The sequence below is a fragment of the Eschrichtius robustus genome, chromosome 16 (assembly GCF_028021215.1).
Source record: "Eschrichtius robustus isolate mEscRob2 chromosome 16, mEscRob2.pri, whole genome shotgun sequence".
NCBI classification, from domain to species: domain Eukaryota; kingdom Metazoa; phylum Chordata; class Mammalia; order Artiodactyla; family Eschrichtiidae; genus Eschrichtius; species Eschrichtius robustus.
In genome coordinates, this window is record NC_090839.1 from 34,475,179 (window position 1) to 34,499,105 (window position 23,927).

At 37.2% G+C, this 23,927-nt stretch overlaps 1 protein-coding gene across 2 annotated transcripts in view; it reads right to left on the minus strand.

The window, feature by feature from the left end:
* Positions 1-952: 952 nt before the first annotated feature.
* Positions 953-23,927, minus strand: part of GPCPD1 (glycerophosphocholine phosphodiesterase 1) — a 62,986-nt gene continuing 40,011 nt past the window's right edge. For both annotated transcript variants that reach the window (XM_068566114.1, XM_068566115.1), the window contains 7 exons: positions 23,353-23,392; positions 21,631-21,692; positions 19,129-19,194; positions 17,612-17,748; positions 17,013-17,148; positions 16,426-16,586; positions 953-4,331 (listed from right to left, as the gene is read on the minus strand). In XM_068566114.1, coding sequence (XP_068422215.1) covers positions 4,142-4,331; positions 16,426-16,586; positions 17,013-17,148; positions 17,612-17,748; positions 19,129-19,194; positions 21,631-21,692; positions 23,353-23,392 — 792 coding nt within the window. In that variant the 3' untranslated portion in view covers positions 953-4,141. The remainder of the gene's footprint in view (positions 4,332-16,425; positions 16,587-17,012; positions 17,149-17,611; positions 17,749-19,128; positions 19,195-21,630; positions 21,693-23,352; positions 23,393-23,927) is intronic.

The following is a 23,927-nucleotide window of genomic DNA, read 5'->3' on the forward strand; positions in this document are numbered from 1 at the left end:
AATGTCATTTTTCTTTAAAACCACCAATAAAATTTTACCTCCTGCAAGGATGCAAAGCCTCTGACATCCCAAAATCCTTTCCACTGTTGGGATGGCCCCTTGACCCTCTCTGAACACAATAATACTCTGGCCTCTGAATTTACAAAGGCTGTGCCCAAACTGGCTTCACAACTCCTGACCTCCACCCCATTCTGCAAGGGCTTGAGAGCCTAATGAAGTCTTTGTTCCAATCCATGAGCTCTCTTCCTTACCTCCAACACATACTCATGTGATCTTAATCATATGCTCTTACTTTTTAAACATTTCACATCCATTTCTCAAACTATATAAACCCACTAAGAGATATTTCAACAAATTTTCACTCATGAACACCAAATACAGTATTTCTAATATTCATACTTTGCTTTCTACCCCAAAAGCACATGATCCAAACCTAAAACATAAAGGAGTAAATCACTTGTATCCAAATCTCAATTAACAGGAATCCACTGTCAACCTAGCGTACCAAACCAGGAATAACGTGAAAAGCAAAATGCAGTCAAGATGTGAAGAGAGAGTCAAGGCACAAAGGACAATGATGGTCCCTCAGGACTCATGAAACAGCACCCCCCACAGGTCACGCAAGTTCTATCCGAGGCAGTACCTGCTTCACTTAAGGGCCACCAGCTGCAGGATTTAGGTGTATTGCCCTAGAAAGGGACAAGGCCTGGGGGAAAACTGTACCTTATCTGCCACCTATTCCCGTGACTGTCCCCATTCAGCATGGAGTAGAAAATTGGTTGTGGTAACCCCTTAACTATGTGACCCCAAGAAACGGGTGGAGTGAGAACTCCATGTGTAAACATGCCAACATACATGCACATGCAAGCACACACACTCCAGACAACACGGCCACGTACACCGTACGAAAACGTATGTATGTTGTGAAACAATCTGAGTTAGGAAACTAGGATTGTATTCACCACCATTTATTTATCTAGTTCATAACTAAGTATAGAACACTATGGTAGTGCTAGAAATGCAAAGAAGTCCTTGCCCTTAAGGGGCTTACAATCTTATTAGGGAAATATAACAGGCACATAAAAAGTGGGACTACAAGAAAGCATATGCTAAAGAATGCCACAAAAATTCAGAAGGCAGCGTCGTATAAGAACACGGGTTTAGGAGTCACAAAGCCCAGTTCTAGTCCCAACCCGGTAAGTCAGTTAACTTGTCTGGGTTTATAACCCAGGCTGAAAAAAAAAAGTGGTAAGATTTAGAGGCTGTCTGTACTTGTTTGCATCATGAGCTGAGGAATGTTTTTTGGAAGAGGTGGCACCTGAGCTGAATGCAGAAGGAAGACAAGGAAAGCGGTGCTGAGGTAGGCCTAAGCATGGGCTTCAGAGGGAAGAAAGACGAGTGTCACAAGGAGCAATGGGAGTGAGGTCACGGGTGGCTGTGGCTGCCCTCAGGCACCACTGACACAGCAATGAGCTGTATTCCTCACATCTACATCCAGTCGGTTACAGTACGTAATTCCGGACAGTGGAAAATATCAGAGAACAATGGCAGCATTTTATCAAACATTTCACTCAGTTTCCAGAAAATATAAAATAATTTAACATTATACCTCTACATTTAAAACTGACATCAATAAACTGTTCCAACTGCCAAATGTAAACCAATTCAAACTTTACATTCTTGGTAAACATAACTAAATCTCTTAATTCAAAAAGACATTTGATATAAATTATCCCTAAAATTCCAAAGTTTAGTTTCTACTATGTTCCATGCACTGTGGAAATAAAAATTTGTAAGACAAAGTCCCTGCCCCTGAAGAGCCTGCAGCCTGGTGAGACAAACCTCAACTATGTCTACCTAAAATGTACTATGGTACATGGCATGATCAAGGAATGAACATTGGGCCATGGAGTAGAAAAGGTGGATTCATCCCTTCTTAAGTTTTGGCAAGGGTGCAGCGGAGAGAGGTCAATGAATGGCTTAAGGAGTTTGGCAGGGAGAAGGTATCAAGGAAAAAGAAGGCTTCCAGGCAGAGGTCACATGGCTACAGACAGGAAGTAGTGTAGGAATATGGCGTGGCTAGGGCCTGGTACAGGTACAGTGTAGCTGGAGCAGAGTATACGGGGCAATAGCTAGTGATATGGAAGCCAGGACCTAGTCCTATAAAAATGAGAGCCACTGCTTGCTATGAGTTAATCATCCACTAACCCTGGTGTTTATAAGGTCAGGAAGAGACAGGAAAGAAACTGAGCAGTGAGGTTTTGTCCTTGTCATAAGCAATGGTTGTAAGCTCTTCTCAGCAAATTACACAGTTCAGGAAACTGACCCCCACATCACTTCCTTTCCTGTTCTTTCATGATCTGCAGGTCTTCAAAATGGAGCTGGAACTGGAAAGGCACAGGGGAGGAGCAAACAAACACGACTTGAAATACACATATGGCTAATCAAGTTATGGTAAGGTAATGGTAATTGTACTGTACCAGGTCTGCAGATCAAGAAAAGTAATTCTTTTTCAGGAGTTTTCTAAAAGTGCCTAATTCACACCAAGTGTTGGAAAATCTCATTCAACATGAGAAAAGTATATAAAACCCCTGCAGAAGACTCCATTTCCTAAACTATTTTCCATTAAATATCAGTGTTACAAACACAATACCATAGGCTTTTAAAGCCTATCTTCACACAATTAAGATCTGACCAAAGCTGCATTGCTTGGCTTAAAAAAATAAAAAGATACAAATATATAATCCAAGTTTCAGGTTCTCAGCTACTACCAAATCATGTCAATACATGAATAAACTGCCTAGTGAGGAACATGCAATAAAAGGTAAATGCAAATAAGCCATCCTTTCATGGTAGACACTAAATTCCAATTTCTCGTAATAATATAGAACCAATGCTACAAAAGTAACACCTTCTTGAAATTTCATTTTATAATGAAGAAAATAAATCTGTGTATTTTATTCAACATTCATTCATAAGTTACAGTTATGCCAAAACAATCTGCTTCTAATGAAAGAAACCTTGGTATAATCCTAACAACATGCATATACATTTAATAGAATGTTCTGCATTTCTAAATAAATTACATGCATGATATTCATAAACCAATAAAGAATACCAATATAAGAATTCAGGACATTTATTTCTCTGCACAGAGATTTAACTACTGTATAACACACACAAAACAAACCCACAAAGCAACGGTGTGTAATAGGTAGTGAGAGACACTTAAGCATATTTAAAATGCCTACAAATGGGCTTTTTTTTTCTTTTTTTTTTAGGCAACAAATTATTTTTCAGTCCTTGACACCTTCTCACACTCACCTAGCACCACAGATGCAAGGACTTACAGTAAACGTGTACTATCTCATGCTTAAAACAAAAAGCATGCATTGAACAGAATTTATACATTATCATCTACTGTACTAAGTCCTCAATCCATACTTCTAATATTTTATACATTAAGTTACCCTGCAGCTTTCTGAAATTTTAATATTTATGCAAAACAACTTTTGAAAGATTTATGAAACAAGTTTTCAAGGATCACCTCTAGGCTATTTACACAGGCATTGGTTTGGTTAAGTGGGGAAATGGCAGCAGCCTCAAGGTTCATACTGAATGAAAATGGTGTGAATGTCAATTCATGTGAAAAATACACAGATGGCACAAAGGTTTGTGCAGTTGGAATCACCAGTGCAAATGCATGCATTTGAGGTACTTATTTTTCCCATGGTCAGGTATAATTATGCATAGTCATATTCCTTGAGTGCTAAATATTTCAGACCTGATCAAATGAAAAGCTGTAATAAGTGTAAATATGAGATATTTGTATAGTTAATTTCAAAGTGTTATGTTTTTAATGAATATTTGTTTAACATTATAACTTACATATTTAGTTTAAAATATTTACCAACCAATAAATTTTTTCATTGTAAAGAGACTGACTGGTAATTATACCTGGCCAAGTGATTTAAATAGAATACTTGAAATTCTAGCAAGAACTGTAGTGAAATATTAAAATACTTCATTATTGCTTCACTGGACTGAAAACCTAAAAGGCATAGATAAACAATGCTCAGTGATGAAAAGTGAATACCCAGAACAGCGATGCATGCCCCGAATGGTCTCTGCCCAATAAACACTAAGCATTCTCCACATTATCTATGCCGTTGGCATCCACATGGATGTCAGGCTCCCCACAAAAAGACGAGGGGACAAAGCGGCTAACAGTGGGACACAAACAGCTCTTAAGCTCTGGCAATTCTTGCTTCAGACGTTCCAACTGCTCCACTTGGAATATATTTGGCTGTTCAGGCATCCAATCATATATCCTGTGATGAAAAAAACACAAAACATAAAATAGGGTAATTTTATGGTTTACTTAGGACATGTCTGACTTAACCTTTTCAGAAGAATTTGCTTACCGAATGCCTAGAACACCTATACTACAGAGTCCTTTTATTTTTTCTTTAAAAGATATAAGCATCAGTTCTATTCAAAAATATTTCTCTTCTCCCAGTCTTTCCAGTAATCCTGAATAGCAGCACTGCCTTTTGTACCCCTGAAGCAAAAGAGCTGATTATAAATTGATAGAATATGAAATCTGTAGCTTATTAGTGATTCTTCAAGTATCTTCTCTCCAAGTTAATCAATCAGCAATGCCTCATTTGACAGATGGAAAGTTACTACACGGTAGAGCTGGAATTCATACCCAGTTCTGACTTCAAAGCACTAAAGATCAAGATGAAAAGGACTGCTCGGGACTTCCCCGGAAGTCCCAGTGGTTAACATTCCAAGCTTCCGGATTGGTTCAACATGGTGGAGTAGAAGGACATGCGCTCACTCTCTCTTGCGACAGCACCAGAAGCACAACTAACTGCTGAACAATTCTCAACAGGAAGACACTGGAACTCACCAAAAAAGACACCCCAAAGCAAAGAAGAAGCTGCAATGAGATGGTAGGAAGGGCTCAATCACAATGAAATCAAATCCCATAATCGCTGGGTGGGCGACTCACAAACTGAACAGTTACACCACAGAAGTCCACCCACTGGAGTGAAGGTTCTGAGCCCCACGTCAGGCTTCCCAACCTGGGGGTCTGGCAATGGGAGAAGGAATACCCTGAGAATCAGAATTTGAAGGCCAGCGGGATTTGACTGCAGGACTTCAACATGACTGGGGGAAACAGAGACTCCACTCTTGGAGGGCACACACAAAGTAGTGTGCGCACAAGGACCCAGGGGAAACTAGCAGTGACCCCACAGGACACTGAATCAGACTCACCTGCTAGAGTTGGAGGGTCTCCTGCAGAGGCGGGGGGGCGGCTGTGGCTCACCATGGGGACAGGATACTGGGAGCAGAAGTTCTGGGAAGTACTCATTGGTGTGAGCCCTCACGGAGCCCACAATTAGCCGCACCAAAGAGCCTGTAGGCTCCAGTGCTGGGTTGACTCAGGCCGAACAACCAACAGAGAGGGAACTCAGCCCCACCCATCAGCAAACAAGCGGATTAAAGTTTTACTGAGCTCTGCCCACCAGAGCAAAACCCAGCTCACCAGTCCCTCCCATCAGGAAGCTTGCACAAGCCTCTTAAGACAGCCTCACCCACAAGAGGGCAGACAGCAGAAGCAAGAAGAACTACAATCCTGCAGCCTGCGGAAGGAAAACCACTGTCAAAGAAAGACAGACAAAATGAAAAGGCAGAGGACTATGTCCCAGTTGAAGGAACAAGATAAAACCCCCAAAAAACAATTAATCGAAGTGGAGATAGGCAACTGTCCAGAAAAAGAATTCAGAATAATGATAGTGAAGATGATCCAGGACCTCGGAAAAAGAACGGAGGCAAAGATCGAGAAGATGCAAGAAATATTTAACAAAGACCTAGAAGAATTAAAGAAAAAACAAACAGAGATGAATACAGTAACTGAAATGAAAAATACACTAGAAGGAATCAATAGCAGAATAACTGAGGCAGAAGAACGGATAAGTGACCTAGAAGACAGAAGGGTGGAATTCACTGCCGCGGAACAGAATAAAGAAAAAAGAATGAGAAGAAATGAAGACAGCCTAAGAGATCTCTGGGACAACATTAAACACACCAACATTCTTATTATAGGGGTCCCAGAAGGAGAAGAGAGAAAGAAAGGACCCAAGAAAATACTTGAAGAGATTAGAGTCGAAAACTTCGCTAACATGGGAAAGGAAATAGCCTCCCAAGTCCAGGAAGCACAGAGAGTCCCATACAGGATAAAACCAAGGAGAAACACGCCAAGACACATAGTAATCAAACTGACAGAAATTAAAGACAAAGAAAAATTATTAAAAGCAACAAGGGAAAACTGACAAATAACATACAAGGGAACTCCCATAAGGTTAACAGCTGATTTCTCAGCAGAAACTCTGGAAGCCAGAAGGGAGTGCCACGATATGTTTCAAGTGATAAAAGGGAAGAACCTACAAGCAAGATTACCCAGCAAGGATCTAATTCAGATTCAACAGAGAAATCAAAAGCTTTACAGACAAGCAAAAGCTAAGAGAATTCAGCATCACCAAACCAGATCTACAAAAAAGGCTAAAGGAACTTCTCTAAGTGGGAAACACAAGAGAAGAAAAGGACCTACAAAAACAAACCCATAACAATTAAGAAAATGGTAATAGGAACATACATATCGATAATTACCTTAAATGTAAATGGATTAAATGCTCCAAGCAAAAGACACAGGCTTGCTGGATGGATACAAAAACAAGACCCATATATATGCTGCCTACAAGAGACGCACTTCAGACCTAGGGACACATACAGACTGAAAGTGAGGGGATGGAAAAAGATATTCCATGCAAATGGAAATCAAAAGAAAGGTGGAGTAGCAATACTCATATCAGATAAAACAGACTTTAAAATAAAGAATGTTACAAGAGACAAGGAAGGACACTACATAATGATCAAGGGATCAACCCAAGAAGAAGATATAACAATTATAAATATATATGCACCCAACATAGGAGCACCTCAATACATAAGGCAACTGCTAACAGCTATAAAAGAGGAAATCGACAGTAACACAGTAATAGTGGGGGACTTTTAACACCTCACTTACACCAATGGATAGATCATCCAGACAGAAAATTAATAAAGAAACACAACAGACCAGACAGATTTAACTGATATTTATAGGACATTCCATCTGAAAACAGCAGATAACACTTTCACTTCAAGTGCACATGGAACATTCTAAAGGATAGATCACATCTTCGGTCACAAATCATGCCTTGGTAAATTTAAGAAAATTGAAATCATATCAAGCATCTTTTCTGACCACAAGGCTGAGATTAGAAATCAATTAGAGGGAAAAATATGTAAAAACCATAAACACACAGAGGCTAAATACTAGTAAATAACCAAGAGATCACTGAAGAAATCAAAGAGGAAATCAAAAAATACTTAGAGACAAATGAAAACAAAAACACGACGATCCAAAACCTATGGGACGCAGCAAAAGCAGTTCTAAGAGGGAAGTTTATAGCAATACATCCTACCTCAAGAAACAAGAAAAATCTCAAATAAACAATCTAACCTTACACCTAAAGGAACTAGAGAAAGAACAAACAAAACCCAGTTAGTAGAAGGAAAGAAATCATTAAGATCAGAGCAGAAATAAATGAAATAGAAACAAAACAATAGCAAAGATTAATAAAACTAAAAGCTGGTTTTTTGAGAAGATAAACAAACTTGATAAACCTTTAGCCAGATTCATTAAGGGGGAGAGGACTCAAATCAATAAAATTAGAAATGAAAAAGGAGAAGTTACAACGGACACCACAGAAATACAAAGCACCATGAGACTACTTACTACAAACAACTATATGCCAATAAAACTGACAACCTGGAAGAAATGGACAAATTCTTAGAAAGGTATAACCTTCTAAGACTGAACCAGGAAGAAATAGAAAATATGAACAGACCAATCACAAGTAATGAAATTCAAACTGTGATTTAAAATCTTCCAAGAAACACAAGTCGAGGACCACACAGCTTCACCAGTGAATTCTATCAAACATTTAGAGAAGAGCTAACACCTATCCTTCTCAAACTCTTCCAAAAAACTGCAGAGGAACACTCCCAATCTCATTCTACGAGGCCACCATCACCCTGATACCAAAACCAGACAAAGGTACTACAAAAAAAGAAAATTACAGACCAATATCACTGATGAATATAGATGCAAAAATCCTCAACAAAATACTAGCAAACAGAATCCAACAACACATTAAAAGGATCATACACCATGATCAAGTGGGGTTTACCCCAGGAATGCAAGGATTCTTCAATATATGCAAATCAATCAATGTGATACGCCATATTAACAAACTGAAGGATAAAAACCATATGATTATCTCAATAGATGCAGAAAAAGCTTTTGACAAAATTCAACACCCATTTATGATTAAAAACTCTCCAGAAAGTGGGCAGAGGGAAACTACCTACACATAATAAAGACCATATATGACAAACCCACAGCAAACATCATTCTCAATGGTGAAAAACTGAAAGCATTTCCTCTAAGATCAGGAACAAGACAAGGATGTCCACTCTTGCTACTTTTATTCAACATAGTTTTGGAATTCCTAGCCATGGCAATCAGAGAAGAAAACAAAATAAAAGGAATCCAAATTGGAAAAGAAGAAGTAAAACTGTCACTGTTTGCAGATGACATGATACTATACTATACATAGAGAATCCTAAAGACTCTACCAGAAAACTACTAGAGCTAATCAATGAATTTGGTAAAGTTGCAGGATACAAAATTAATGCACAGAAATCTTTTGCATTCCTATACACCAATGATGAAAATTCAGAAAGAGAAATTAAGGAAACAATCCCATTCACCACTGCAACAAAAGAATAAAATACCTAGGAATAAATCTACCTAAGGAGGCAAAAGACCTATACTCAGAGAACTATGTGACACTGATGAAAGAAATCAAAGACAACACAAACAGATGGAGAGGTATACAATGTTCTTGGATTGGAAGAATCAATATTGTGAGAATGAGTATACTACCCAAAGAAATCCACAGATTCAGTACAATCCCTACGAAATTACCAATGGCATTTTCTACAGAACTAGAACAAAAAATCTTAAAATCTCTATGGAGACACAAAAGACCCCGAATAGCCAAAGCAACCTTGAGGGAAAAAAATGGAGCTGGAGGAATCAGACACCCTGACTTCAGACTATACTACAAAGCTACAGTAATCAAGACAAAATGGTACTGGCACAAAAACAGAAATATAGATCAATGGAACAGGATAGAAAGCCCAGAGATAAACCCACACACCTATGGTCAACTAATCTATGACAAAGGAGGCAAGGATATACAATGGAGAAAAGACAGTCCCTTCAATAAGTGGTGCTGGGAAAACTGGACAGCTGCATGTAAAAGAATGAAATTAGAACAGTCTCTAACACCATACACAAAAATAAACTGAAAATGGAATAAAGACCTAAATGTAAGGCCAGACACTATCAAACTCTTAAAGGAAAACATAGGCAGAACACTCTATGACATAAATCACAGCAAGACCCTTTTTGACCCACCTCCTAGAGAAATGGAAATAAAAACAAAATAAACAAATGGGACTTAATGAAACTGCAAAGCTTTTGCACAGCAAAGGAAACCAGAAACAAGACAAAGAAACAACCCTCAGAATGGGAGAAAATATTTGCAAATGAAGCAACTGACAAAGGATTAATCTCCAAAATTTACAAGCAGCTCATGCAGCTCAATATCAAGAAAACAAACAACCCAATCCAAAAATGGGCAGAAGACCTAAATAGACATTTCTCCAAAGAAGATATACAGATTGCCAACAAACACACGAAAGGATGCGCAACGTGACTAATAATTAGAGAAATGCAAATCAAAACTACAATGAGGTATCACCTCACACCAGTCAGAATGGTCATCATCAAAAAATCTACAAACAATAAATGCTGGAGAGGGTGTGGAGAAAAGGGAACCCTCTTGCACTGTTGGTGGGAATGTAAATTGATACAGCCACTATGGAGAACAGTATGGAGGTTCCTTAAAAAAACTAAAAATAGAATTACCATATGACCCAGCAATCCCACTACTGGGCATATACCCAGAGAAAACCATAATTCAAAAAGAAACATGCACCCCAATGTTCATTGCAGCTCTATGTACAATAGCCAGGACATGGAAGCAACCTAAGTGTCCATCAACAGATAAATGGGTAAAGAAGATGTGGCACATATATACAATGGAATATCAATCAGACATAAAAAGGAACGAAATTGGGTCATTTGTAGAGACGTGGATGGACCTTGAGACTGTCATACAGAGTGAAGTTAAGTCAGAAAGAGAAAAACAAATATCGTATATTAATGCATATATGTGAAATCTAGAAAACTGGTACAGATGAACCTGTTTGCAGGGCAGAAATAGAGACACAGATGTAGAGGACAAACGTATGGACACCAAGGGGGGAAAGCGGGGTGGAGGGGGGTGAATTGGTAGATTGGGATTTACATATATTCACTAATATGTATAAAATAGATAACTAATAAGGAAATAAATAAATAAAATACCTACCCCCCCACAAAAAGACTCCAAGCTTCCACTGCAGTGGGCACGGGTTTCATCCTTGGTCAGGCAACTAAGACCCTGCATGCCATGCGGCACCACCAAAAAAATAATAATAAAATAAAGTAAAATAAAATAAAGGACTGCTCACCAGTGTGAAAATTATCCTAAAGCTATGCAGTACTGGCAGATGTACCTAGAGTTGAGAGTCCAGAAAAAGCCCCAAGTGACAATGGCAGCACTAGCATTGCCTATCAGCAGAGAAAGGAAGGTCTTTCATGCTTTAAATGTGAAAGCCAGACAATTTATGTGAGGCACTAACTCTTTATGACCTCACAGCAGGGAAGGATTTCTTAAACAAGAGTTTTAAAGTATTGATTCTATTAAGTATTTGACTATTCTAACATAAAGACTTTCTGTTAAAGACATACATAAGAGAATGAAAAGTGACCTCTGCGTCAAGGTATCAGACGGAACAAAAGCATCTACGTTCACCCCCTATATTCTGTTAAAAATAAAATGAAGGTATTAAAAGAAAATTCACTGAACATGAGAAGAACCAAAGAGACAGTACAACAGAAGTTTGGAAGCTAGAAAACAGATGGATTAAGTAATAACAAAGTGTTTCAGTTAGCAGAATGGATAGACCAAACCACAAGCCAGTAGTTGACAAAATGAAAAGGGTGAGTTAAAAGCAGCCCCAAACTTCTGTAGAACCTGGGGGGGAAGGAAGCGGCTCAAAGAGGGAGGACAGGATGAAGGCTTGAGCAGCAGCAAGTGGTTCCCTTCCTCTTACTCCCTGCTGCGGAGGCTGCTCTTACCCCACTTGGTCAAGGTTTATTTCCAGAATTAAAACAGGAAATCTGGAATGGAGGACAAGACCAGGTTAGAGAGTTTGGGGCATTTTATAAAATGGCCATCAGCATCAGGGATATTAGAGATGGTACAAATACAACACATGCTAAATACAGAGACATGCCCTCCTTCCCCCATCTCTCTTCTCACACTTGACTCCAAGAAACCAGACCTGTATCCTCTAAGCAGAATTTATTAAAGCATCTTCTACAAGGAATCTGACCAGTCAAAAAGCAAAGTTTTTTAATCTACTGACAGATGTATGACCAAACAGGTCACCCAGATCACCCCATAGTAAAATCCCATAAGCCCTATTCACACGATCAGAGCCTCCAACAAGCTTTTTAGATCTTAATTCCTTATCGTAAGAAGCAGCCAAGAATTTCTAAATATCTGAGGAAAGCTTCTAACAGGTAAAATAGTAAGCAAAAGAAATTTTTTTTTAAAAAAGTTCCTTAATGCCTTCAGACAAATAGTACTTTCATCAAATGAGAACAGGATTTTTTAACTATATATAGAAAAAAAGAGAATCCAGAGAAAAAAAGACAGTTCTTGAAAATTAAAAACACAATAGCAGATATGAAAAACTCAATAGGATGAGTGAAAGATAAGGTTGAGGAAATCTTTGAAAGTGGAAAAGACAAAGATAGAAAATATGAGAAAAGATAAGAATTTTAAGTCTTGTCCAAGAGTGTATAATATACAACAAAAAGATTCTATAAAGAAAAAAAAAAACAAACTCAGAAAAATGGAAGAAATAAAAATCAAAGAAATAATTCACTAACTATTTCACATCTTCAAGGACATGTATCAATAGACTAAAAGGGCTGCCAAGTGTCCAGCACGATGGGTAAAACCAGACCCACAAGACCATCTCTATGAAAGTTTAGAACTCTGGGGACAAAAGAGAAAACTCTCCAAACTTCCAGAGAAGAAACAAAGAAATCACATGTGAGGGAGTAAGAATCAACATGGTTTCACATTCCTTAACAGCACAATGGAATTGTGAAGACGATGGAGAAATGCTTTTAAAAGTCTAAAGGAAATGATTTCTAACATGGAATTTTATGCCTGGCCACAATACTTCCAGACATGCAAGACCTCAAAAACATTTACTCTCCATCCTTTCTCAAGAAGGTACTGAAGGATGTGTTCCATAAAAATGACAGTAAAGCAAGAGAGAAAAAGATTTGGACTAAAGGAAACAGAAGGTCTGACACAAGAACTGTAGCTCAGCACGGCATCTGTGCCCAAAGAAGTCAAACAATATGTACCGGAGGAGCCTGCATGGGTGGGCACGTATGCTCAGGGCTATCACTCCAGGAGGGCCCCTGCCCATCCTACCAGCTATGAAACCTACGGACAGAGTGCCCTGAGCCATTTAACATGTGTTGATTCAGTGTCCACTCTACCTGACAGATTTACTATCGGTGGCCTACTCCTGAGAACTGGTAGGAGGCTCCAATGAGCACAGAACAGCCCACTCCATGTACCCATAGTCCTGCTGTACTTCCAATGCCTGACCCACGGATGGATGCCTTGTCATGCTGAACTAGAGACCTAGTGGGTCACAAAATCAGTTCAGAAAGTTAAGAAAAGCATTGAAATAGGTGTGAGCCAGTGGCACAATCATTTAAAAAGCACACACATATAAATAAAATATTCAAGGGGCATTATCTTTTTAATTTAGTTTCAGGTACACACTTGTAGATATACATATCTATGTGTGCACTGGGCTACAATGTGAAATGCATTTCTAACTGGTTTTGGGGTCAAAAGGTTTAAGTCATTGCCCTAAAGAAACTTATACACATACCATAGGAGACCTGGTCAATGATGTTTACAGCAAACACTGTAATAGCAAAAACCTGGCAACCACCTCAGTGTTCTCCAATAGTAGAATAAATTGTGGTAGAATCATACAGCCATGAAGATGAATAAATTACAGCTAAACATAACAAATGGATTGATTTTAAGGATATAACAAGTAGGAAAAGAGTACAAATAAAGCTTAAAGCCATGAAAAATTAAATGTTACATTGTTTAGCAATAGATATAAGAATTTAAAAGCTTTTAAAAAAGAGTAATTGCTTGCTTATCAGTTATTATCTGAGGGAGGAGGTAGGGGCATAGAATTAGAGAGGAGAACACAGGGGAGTTCAAATCTAATAATAATGTTCTTTAAATGTGGGTGTCTGTTACTGAATTTTTAAAAATAATTTGAGCAGACACAGTATAAAAAGAGGAAACATTGCTCAATTTACTCTACGAGGCAAGTATTGTCCTCATGCCAAAATTAGACAACAACCATTTGATAAAGGTAAATTAAAGGCCACCTTACTCATTACTACAAATGCAGAAATTCCAAATATCAGCAAATCAAGCATAGCAGCTTATAATATATCACAAAACCATGATTAAATGTAAAATCTGTGTTAATGCCTTTGTAAAAGAGAACAAATTGGTTTTTGATAAACTAAAACACATCACAATGCTCCTACATGTAAAATGAAGCAAAGGCTCTGAATCACTATCATTCAAACCTTCTATAGGTCTAAATTTGATAATGAAAAAATAACAGCATAAGCACCTTAAGTACCAAGAAATAGTTCCAAAAAAAATTAGGGCACAGGAATTCAGCTAGAGACAATGAAAGGGATAGGTGTAAGGACTGCTATTTTGTTTTAATTTTTATTTTGGCTGCACCTCGCGGCTTGTGGGATCTTAGCTTCCCGACCAGGGACTGAACCCGGGCCCTCAGCAGTGAAAGCACCGAGTCCTAACCACAGACCGCCAGGGAATTCCCAGGACTGTTGTTTTTTATTGTTAGTCTTGTAGAACTATTTGAAGAATATACACACACACACAACACACATATATGTAGTTCATATATATAAGTGTGGTTGATTATATATATATATGTAGTTCTTTGACTAAAATTGAAAAAAGAAGAAAAAACTTCCAAGGATAATAAAGACTGACTTGACTCTAACACGGTCCACCTCTCCTTTCATCAGGTCTGAACAGGAGGCCAGTGCTGGGCTGCCTCCTCAACATCCTCCACACCTCAACACAGTCCTGCCCTGGTGGCTGCTTGCACCTCTGCCTAAAATGCAAATCCTGTCAAAGCTAATTTAACCACCACCTCCGCCCAAATCCATCTCAATCCTTCCTCTTTAAAATTATTGTTGTTGACCCTGAGCCAGGAAGAACTCACTTTCTTTAAGGCCTTTTGTATCACATAGTATCTTCCTGTTCTCCTTGCAAGGTCAGTGTTTGGCTACAACCAAGTAAGGCCCTTTAAGCGAAGGATCTAACTAAAATTTGTATACCCTACAACCGCCGTACCTAGTATAATCTCACAATATACTTTTCTTGCCTGAAAATATTTGCAATCATCCCTTCCTCCTCCTCAAAGAAATATTCCCCCAAAATTTGCTAAATAAAGCACGTCCATCAAATTGTAATTTAAAAATTTTAATTTTCCTTTAATAAGTTGGAAATGTCTATTAAAAAGAGCTATGAATCATGCCACTTAAAGCAGTATTAACCAAACACTTTAAAAGGCAGGCATTATCCTGGTGGCAGTTTTAAAACCAGACTAATTCAGACAAAATAGTTGGGGTGGGGAAAAGCTTTATTAAGAAAGTGATATAACTTTATAGAACAAACAGTAATATAAACTAAATCCAACGACTGTATTTTTAAAGCAGGCCTGGTAACAATTTCATCACTTACTCTTTCTATGATGCTGCTCAAGTATTAGCAAGCCCACTAATCCCCTCAGCAGAACAAATGACATTCCCTCTAACCCAAAATTTCTTTACACTGAGCAACCTTTTCATCTCTCAGAGATCTCAGACTTACATTCTAAACACCCAGGGAGTTTATTTAAAAAGAAAAGATTAGTTCAACAAATATCTGAGCTTCTACATCTAACCTCTGGTGATACAGCAGTGAACAAAACAGGCAAAGTCTTGCCCTCATGGAGCTTCTGCTTGTGTGGGTGTGTTGAGGGTGGGGTGGGAAAGGAGGTTGGGGAGAAAATAAGTAAAATATAGTATGTATATGGATATATCAGGTGGTGGTAAATGTATGGAGAAAAGTCAGGAAGTGCACTGTGAGTAGAGGTTTTGATTTGAATTAGGATGTTCGGGGAAGGCCCTACTAAGAAGGTGACATTTTAGTCTTTCCTGAAATCTTTATCAGAAGAGAAACAGCAGGAGGCCAATTGGGGGCGGGGGCAGGGATCACCTCACATAGGGCCTTGTAAGGATGTGGGATTTTACACTAGGAGACACAGAATAGGGGGGGAAGGTTAAGCAGTAACATGATCTGACTTCAGTTTTCAGTCCTGCCCGCCCCCATAATGGACAGCAGGGTGCATGGGTGGACGCAGTCCCAGTGAGCAGGTTACTTCCATAATCTGCCTGAGAAACGATGTGGCTTAGTGGAGAGTGACAACAGTAAAGGATTCAGGATATATTTCGAAGATAGAATCAACATGATTTTGATTTTGTCTGACTGGATTTGGGTATGAGATAAAGAACAGAATCATGAAAGACCCCAGGGATTTGGCCTCAGAAACTGGAAAGAAAGTTGTCATTTATACCGAAATCAGGAAGTCTATAGGAAGAATAGGCGTTGATAGATGGATATAAAAGTTTAGAGGTCAGGTGAAAGGCTTGAGTTGGGGATATACAAAGGTATGAAAAGGCACAGAACTGGATGAGATCACCAAGAAAGCTGGTGTAGACAGAGAAGAGGTCTAAAGCAGCCACCTTCACCCGTAAGATGACTCAATACATCTGGGTTAGGGCCCAGTCATCTGAATTTTTAAATAAGCTTCCCAAGTGACTGTGGTATAACTTCAAAATTCGAAAAATTCCACTGACAAATGTTAAGATAATTCTACTACTTTTTTTCTAACAATCCACGAAAATTTTTCATGAAAAACAAATACCTATCATAAATTAGACCATTAACTCCAAATTCCTTTAATTTCTTTCTGTTTTCAGGATCATTGGTATCATCACCCCAGCAGAATATGACCAGTCCCTTAGCTTTTGCCTCATGAATATAGGACGGGTTTCTGAGAAGGTCTTCAGTATGCGCATTTATCCCCTAAAAGAAGAAAGATAAGTTACTCATGAAAAAGAAACTTATTATATGTATAAAATAGATAACTAATAAGAACCTGCTGCAAAGCAGAATGGACAGGGAAAGAAAATGTTAGAATTTTTTCTTACAATTTATGCGATCAAACAAGTTTACAATCTAACCGTTTTAGATGATTCATAAAACCCACTCAGAAAACTAACCTACAAAACTTACTTAACCTAGGCCTGCAAGAAAATTTTTGCTGGTGGTGGTCATTTAACTGTTTTTCAGAGTCTGAGATTTAATATCCTCATTTTAAGTAGAGCTACCTGCTCATTATACATAGGTCAAAACTAACCAATTAGATGTTAAATTAATATATAACTTTATTTACTAGTGCTCTAAAACATTTTTAAAAAATAAATATTAAAATATTCAACCATAGCTTACCAGTAGATTTTCAAACTGTGCAAAGCTCATTGCAATGGGGGTTGTCCGAGATCTGAGGTCCATGAGTTCAGGGTAAATATCAGATTTTCCCTGAGTCAAAAATAATATGGGATATTTGTTCTGCTTTTGCCGAACCCTAAAAAAGACAGTTTAAAAAATACTTTTCATTGGGGAGATAACCATAATATATTGTTTTGAAATTTTAGAAAATACTAAAAATATAAAGAAACAAAATTTTAAAAGCATACTCATTACTGAGATACAACCACCATTAACGTGTATTGCCTTTTAGTCAAAAAAAGAAAAATTTAGATTATTCTATACAAGAGTTAAAATATTCTCAGAAATGGGCAAAAAGAAATCCCTTGAGGGCTTACAATTTGTTAAGGAGGATATTATACATCTGTAAAATGAAATACAAGGCATGAGGTGCTACAACACAGCGGGTGTGGAGGGCATCCCAGTAGAGAATATATATAATGGGACTGAGAAAAATCAGGGGTGAAGTCTGGGAACTTCCCCACCTCCAACTACAATCTCTGTACCCTTAGTCCTAGCTACAGTCTAAGCGTATAGGAGAAAAAAACTGAATTACTCACATTGTGCAAATATCTGCATCAAATGAAGAAAATACTATTCTCCTCTTCCCAGAATTTTCTAAGACAGTTTTTAAAATTATATCCAAAAACAGATTCATGTCAAAATATGTTGATAAGTTACCGTCCCATATTCCATCCTATATGGAAGAATAGGAAAACAAAAGTCATTAAATACCTTAGAATCACAGTGCTAGGAAAAATTCTCAAGAACATCTAGTCCAACTCTTATTTTACAGATGAGGAAAGCAAAGGCCTGTGTGAATTATTATCATAATTAGGTATAGAGACACTTATATACAAAGCAATTATAACATCAAAAGACTTTTGCTTTAATAAGGTTAAGAAAATAAAAACTAAAACTCTGGAAATTTGAAATCTACCATGACTTTAAAATATTTTTATACAATCTTCATAAACTGTAAGTGGACAAAAAGACTCCACTTCGTTTGCTAACTCACTACCCAAAAAACCCTGGTAATTAAGAATTACCAGTTAAAAATCTCATTCTTTGAGTCTTAGGCATATCAAGTGCCCTCAATAAATAATAAAAATAATTTTCTAATTATAGCTAAGATACCAAGAGCCCTGTTGATATTCAAATATTAAAAATTTTAAGTATTAGTCATTACAATAATTCTAAAAGTTCTGAAAACTAAAAATCACCTACTAGAAAAACCATGGTTGTGCACTTACATGTTACATGTTAGCCAGGACCGGCTTATCATAAATAGCTACAGAGAAGACATGCTTTAAGGGCAGTTATAGATTATTCTGACCAGAACAAATACCAGGATTGCCCAATCATGATGCCTGGATTAATTACTTCCAATGTCCCCCCACCCCAATCAGCCCTCTTACCATGCAGCCTTATCCATTTACACATATCCCCATCTGATACATCCAAGAGTTAGTTGTTTTCCTCGACTAGAAGACTGTTAAGTTTCAGGAGGGCAAGGCTTTATTCTGTTTTCTTCACTACTTAAGCACAGAACTCAGAAAATGCCTGGCCCATAGCAGCTTTTCAATAATAATTGAACAAAAGAATGACTAAATTTCAGAGTGATTTAAAACATCTCTGCAGAAATTTCTTTTCCTGATTAATTATTTCTAGCTACTGCCACTTAACAGAAAACTGCTTAGGCAATTATTTAAGGTATATATTGAGACAGGGGGTTAAAAAAACCAAAAACTAATCAGAGTTATAAGGTTCTGACTGGCCAGAGTTCTCACTGTTCACTTTATAAGTGTGCCCAGAAACCATCCATATTAATGTGCACATGAGACACATGTAAATTAGAATTTCTGCTATAATACATTCATCACTACTTTTAAGAACTCAAATATTAGTGTAAGTGTAAGATATGCTTTACTTAAAAGTTCCAACAAGCACTGTGCTTGCTGGAAGAAGCCACGATTTCAGTTTCATTTATTCCATTAAAACAAAGAGATAGGAATGAATGCATTTCAAGAAACGGGGAGGGAGGAACGAAGAATGTGCCACATGGAAAATGACTTACCCTTTGTTGGCAGATCCATTTTATTTCTATGTTAAACCCTACATCTTCTGGCAAAGACTCTAAAACCTAGAGTTGTGTTTGTTGGTGGTAAATTTTGTTTCATTTTTGGTGAGATGAATGGTAGAATAAGAAGGAAAAAAGAAAAACGGATTAATTACAAAAAGCAAACTATAAGAAAACATATCACTAGTAAGGATAAAGTGTTTTGTGCCTTCAGCAAAAACCACTATCTTTTCTTATACTCAAACTGACAACCTGGTTGATGATTAAGTTGAATAAGAAAGTCAAAAGAAATTAAATAGCAAAGGCAGTAGTCTTTAGCAATATCTGTGATAATCGATCACTACTAACCGCAAAGATGATCCTAACCTAAAATCCTTTTCACCATCACTACTGAACAGCTAAAGTGAGCAGTAATAAGATAGGCAGCCTCATGAATTTAAAGACATTTGTCATGTTCTCTGAATTGCATTCAGGTATGTCAGTCTACTTTACTAAGATATGGTTATATGAAAAACCATGATTTCTAGCTTGTTGTGAAGGTGGTGAAGCTTAACTAACACCACAGTGATAACCTCCTGGAAAGATGTTAACTCCAAATTAAAGAGGCTCATAAATAAATAAGTCTATATCTATATAAATTAACAAATAATATAGTGTCAATATATCTAAATTATCTAGACACTTTGGACTTCCCTGGTGGCACAGTGGTTAAGAATCCGCCTGCCAATGCTGGGGACACGGGTTCAAATCCTGGTCCAGGAAGATCTCACATGCCACGGAGCAACTAAGCCTGTGCACCACAACTACTGAGCCTGCGCTCTAGAGCCCGTGAGCCACAACTACTGAGGCCCATGCGCCTAGAGCCCGTGGTCTGCAACAAGAGAAGCCACCGCAATGAGAAGCCCGTGCATCGCAGTGAAGAGTAGCCCCCGCTCGCCGCAACTAGAGAAAGCCCACATGCAGCAACAAAGACCCAATGCAGCCAAAACTAAATAAAATAAATTTATTAACAAATTAAAAACTAAATTATCTACACACTTTGCAATAACACCACTTGGGCAGCATAACTAGAAAATCCAATCTAAAATATGAAGCTTGGTTATTAACTTACAAGCAGCTGGTTTGTTTAGTCAGTATTTCAAAGTGTAGAAATCACTTAACATGTATAATATATATGGTACTTAATTTTATAATAGCAAATAAAAGAATTCTAACAGAGTAAGAACACAGCCTGGGACTCTGGTGACCTGGGATCTAGCCCCTGCTGCATGAAAAGTACAGTACCTAAAACAGGTTGTACTCAATCTCCTGTGGGGCTTTTTGACTTTGTTCTCTGATATGTTTAGCCTTATTTAGTTAACGTACCTGCCACAATTTTACTGGACTAATGCAAAATCAGAAAAATAGGACAATAGTGTATATTAGTTTTGAGATTGGTATACATCAAATTTGCAGAAGGATTCCCCTTTATACTAAGATTGCGTTTGGCCTTTCTTTGGATTTAAACTTTCTGATTAAATTATAGTGATGGCAAAGTGAATGAATAAATGTGTGCTTAACTTATTTGGCTAAACGAAAGTTGTCAAACCTTTGATAAACAATTTTTTAAAAACCTGTTTTTCTGTTCTATGAAATCACAAGTCTAGAAATCATGGAATTTCTAAGAACCAAACGATTTCAGAATTTTGGACTAGAAGGAATGACTTAGCTGGGCTTCATAAATATCTGAAAATTTATACAAATCATGCTCTAAATGCACTAAGACAATGTCTATTTTAGGGGGTCTCTTGTAGCATCCTTTTTTGGAGGGTGGATAATCATGATAAACTGAAATTACCTATTTTTGCCTAAGAAGTCTATTGTACCTGACACATCACCAGAAAAAGACAGTGGAGAAGAGAAAAAATTAGGAAATGGAGCCAGCAAGAAAAGGAGACTCAGCATGGCCAAAGAAGGTATCTGGTATCCACGCAGGCTTGCCTGACGCTGTCAAAGGAATTCCTCTATGAATTGGGTCTAGTTTTTAAATTTTCATGCCAGTTTTTGTTACACATTTTCAGAGTGAATACTTGAAATCTGTATTTCATTTTAAGTAACCAGGGTACTTATTTTCTTTGGTTGGGGAATTTCTCTCTAAAAGCTAAGGACCAGCCTTACATATTGTAAAAATGCCTCTCCCATCGTCACACTCCCCAACCCCTTTTCTGTGCCCTTTCCTTCCTGTTTATATACAGAAATATGTGAATTTCCTATTCTTACCAAATTAACCCAGTGAGGTAGGAATTTTATTCATTTGAGCAAATAAGTTTCTCAGAAAAAAAAAAAGGCACCATAGGCACACTTCACAAGAATGTATCTTCTCTAAAAAGCATCAAACGTAAGTTTACATTAATGTTGTCTTTTACACAGCCTTTTTAGTGCCCATTTAAAAGATCAAAATAAATTATTCAGATATAACAGAATAATGATAGCCTGCCCTAGTTTTCCTAAGGAACTTACCATCTTAAGAGAAGGAAATGGCTGATTTTCAGAAAAGGAATTTTCCTCCTCAACCACAGATTCTGAAAATTTAAATTACAAAAACTCAGTAGATAAATGCCATTTTATCACTAAGACCTTTTCCTAAATTCTGAAGGCAAAAATACGGATGAAGTAGTTATGAGATCCTTTCATATATAGTATTTTTGAAGGCTCCTGTATTTATTAATTTTAACCATTAAAACCCCCATTTTCAAAATAAGCATCCTTTATGAAGACTGGTTTACAACATTTAGTAGGAACATCACAGTTTATGACCTCAACAGTGATTATTTTCTTATAAAAACTGTAATATAATTTTAAGAAAGAAGTCACAAGCAGTGATTTGTTATTTCTCAATGGAATTAATAAGGGCTGTGTAATCTTGCTAATACTTCTACTTGAGATACCAAGTTAGAAATTAAGAGAACCTATAGGTACCATTGTGTCTTTGGTATCATTACCATTTAATCCAAAATTGATTATGTCTCAAGGCACACAAGAATTTTTTTCCAAAAGAGAAAAATTTTTATATCAAGATTAAAAAAAAAAAATCACCCAGGAACAAACAAAAAGCAAAACAAAAAAGACAACAAAAATAACCAACCCTAGTGCATTACAAATTCAAAAACTAAATCATGTAAAATTTTCCAGTCAAATAAATTAAAGGTAAAATTGATTTTACTATTAATAGTTATGAACTATTTACAAGCTTGTAAAGTCATATTTATGCTCTGAAAATAATCTTTGGAGTCTTTGGCACCTCACTAATTTCTTCATAAAGGCATTCCAACTATCCTGTTATCCTAAATGCAGATTAACATCTAATTAGTACCTACTATAACCAGAGTACTGTAAATGTTTCAGGGAATATAAAAACATTTCCCCCACCCTTGAGAGGTTTCCATCCTGGCAGAAGAGGCAGGACATATAGAAAAATAAAGCGTTAAAAAAAGGACACACCAGGCTAAAATGAATGTCACAGACTATTAAATTCTGTGGAAGTAGAAAGTAAAGTGGAATTACAAAGGGATTTTGTGGGTAGGACAAGCTTTGAGGAAACTGAGGCACAGAGTGGTTAAATAAAGTAACCGAGGTCACAGTAGGTAAATGCTAGAGCTGGTTTCAAACTCCTGGCTCTAGAACCAGATTCTATACTTGATACATTCTGTACTTTGTAATGCTTAAGAATGTCTGGAAAGAGGGATCTCCCTGGTGGCACAGTGGTTAAGACTCCGTGCTCCCAATGCAGGGGGTCCAGGTTCGATCCCTGGTCAGGGAACTAGATCTCACATGCACGCTGCAACTAAGAGTTTTCATGCCACACTAAGGAGCCTGTGTGCCACAACTAAGGAGCCCACCTACCACAACTTAGGAGCCCACATGCCACAACTAAGGAGCCCACCTGCCGCAACTAAGACCCAAATTAATTAATTTAAAAAAAAAGAATGAATACGTACAAAATTATAAAGAATTTTTGATCATCAAGCTAAGAAAATTCATAAAAGTGAAAAATCATGCTTACTATACACATGATGTGTATGCATTTGACAATTAATACATATAAAGCCTTCATGTATATAAAATTACATTTATATAACCCAGTTTTATATTCATTAAGGTCATCAAGAGTAAGTTAAAATGATAAGGAAATTCATAATGCTAATTATGAAATGAAAACAGTGTTTTCACATTGGTACATACCTTTCAGTTCTTTAGATTTTAGTGCAGTCACATGAGTGAGCTAGAAAACACACATACACACAAAATGTAATCAGAATAGAACTATAACTTGAAAAGCTAGCAAGTTAGGAGAAATTATAAAATGTAGAATCATCAGTTTAATAAGAATAAGCACTTACCACTGTACATATTCTATATTTACATACATATGCATAAGATCATGATCAAATACCCAAGTAGGGGAGAATATAAAAATTATTAGGTTAGGAAACTGTTTATACTCAATCAACCAATTATTTAGGTATCTAATGAGAATAAGAAGAGGGATCATGTAAAATTACATAGTAAAATACAGGAGGATCTTAGATAGTAGCATAGTTATAAAAATCAACAATAGCATCGAAGTCCAAGTATAAAATAAAACAGAGCTAAAGCAGACCAGAGACAACCTAAGATTATGGCTAGCCCCTATGGCCTATAAAGACTTATAGCCCATCTCCTTCAAAAAAGCAAAAAAAAGATGGGGTCCACAGAAACTGTTAAAGAAGACAGATAGATGAGCACAAACCCATTCTTCCTAACAGAACAGAAAACCA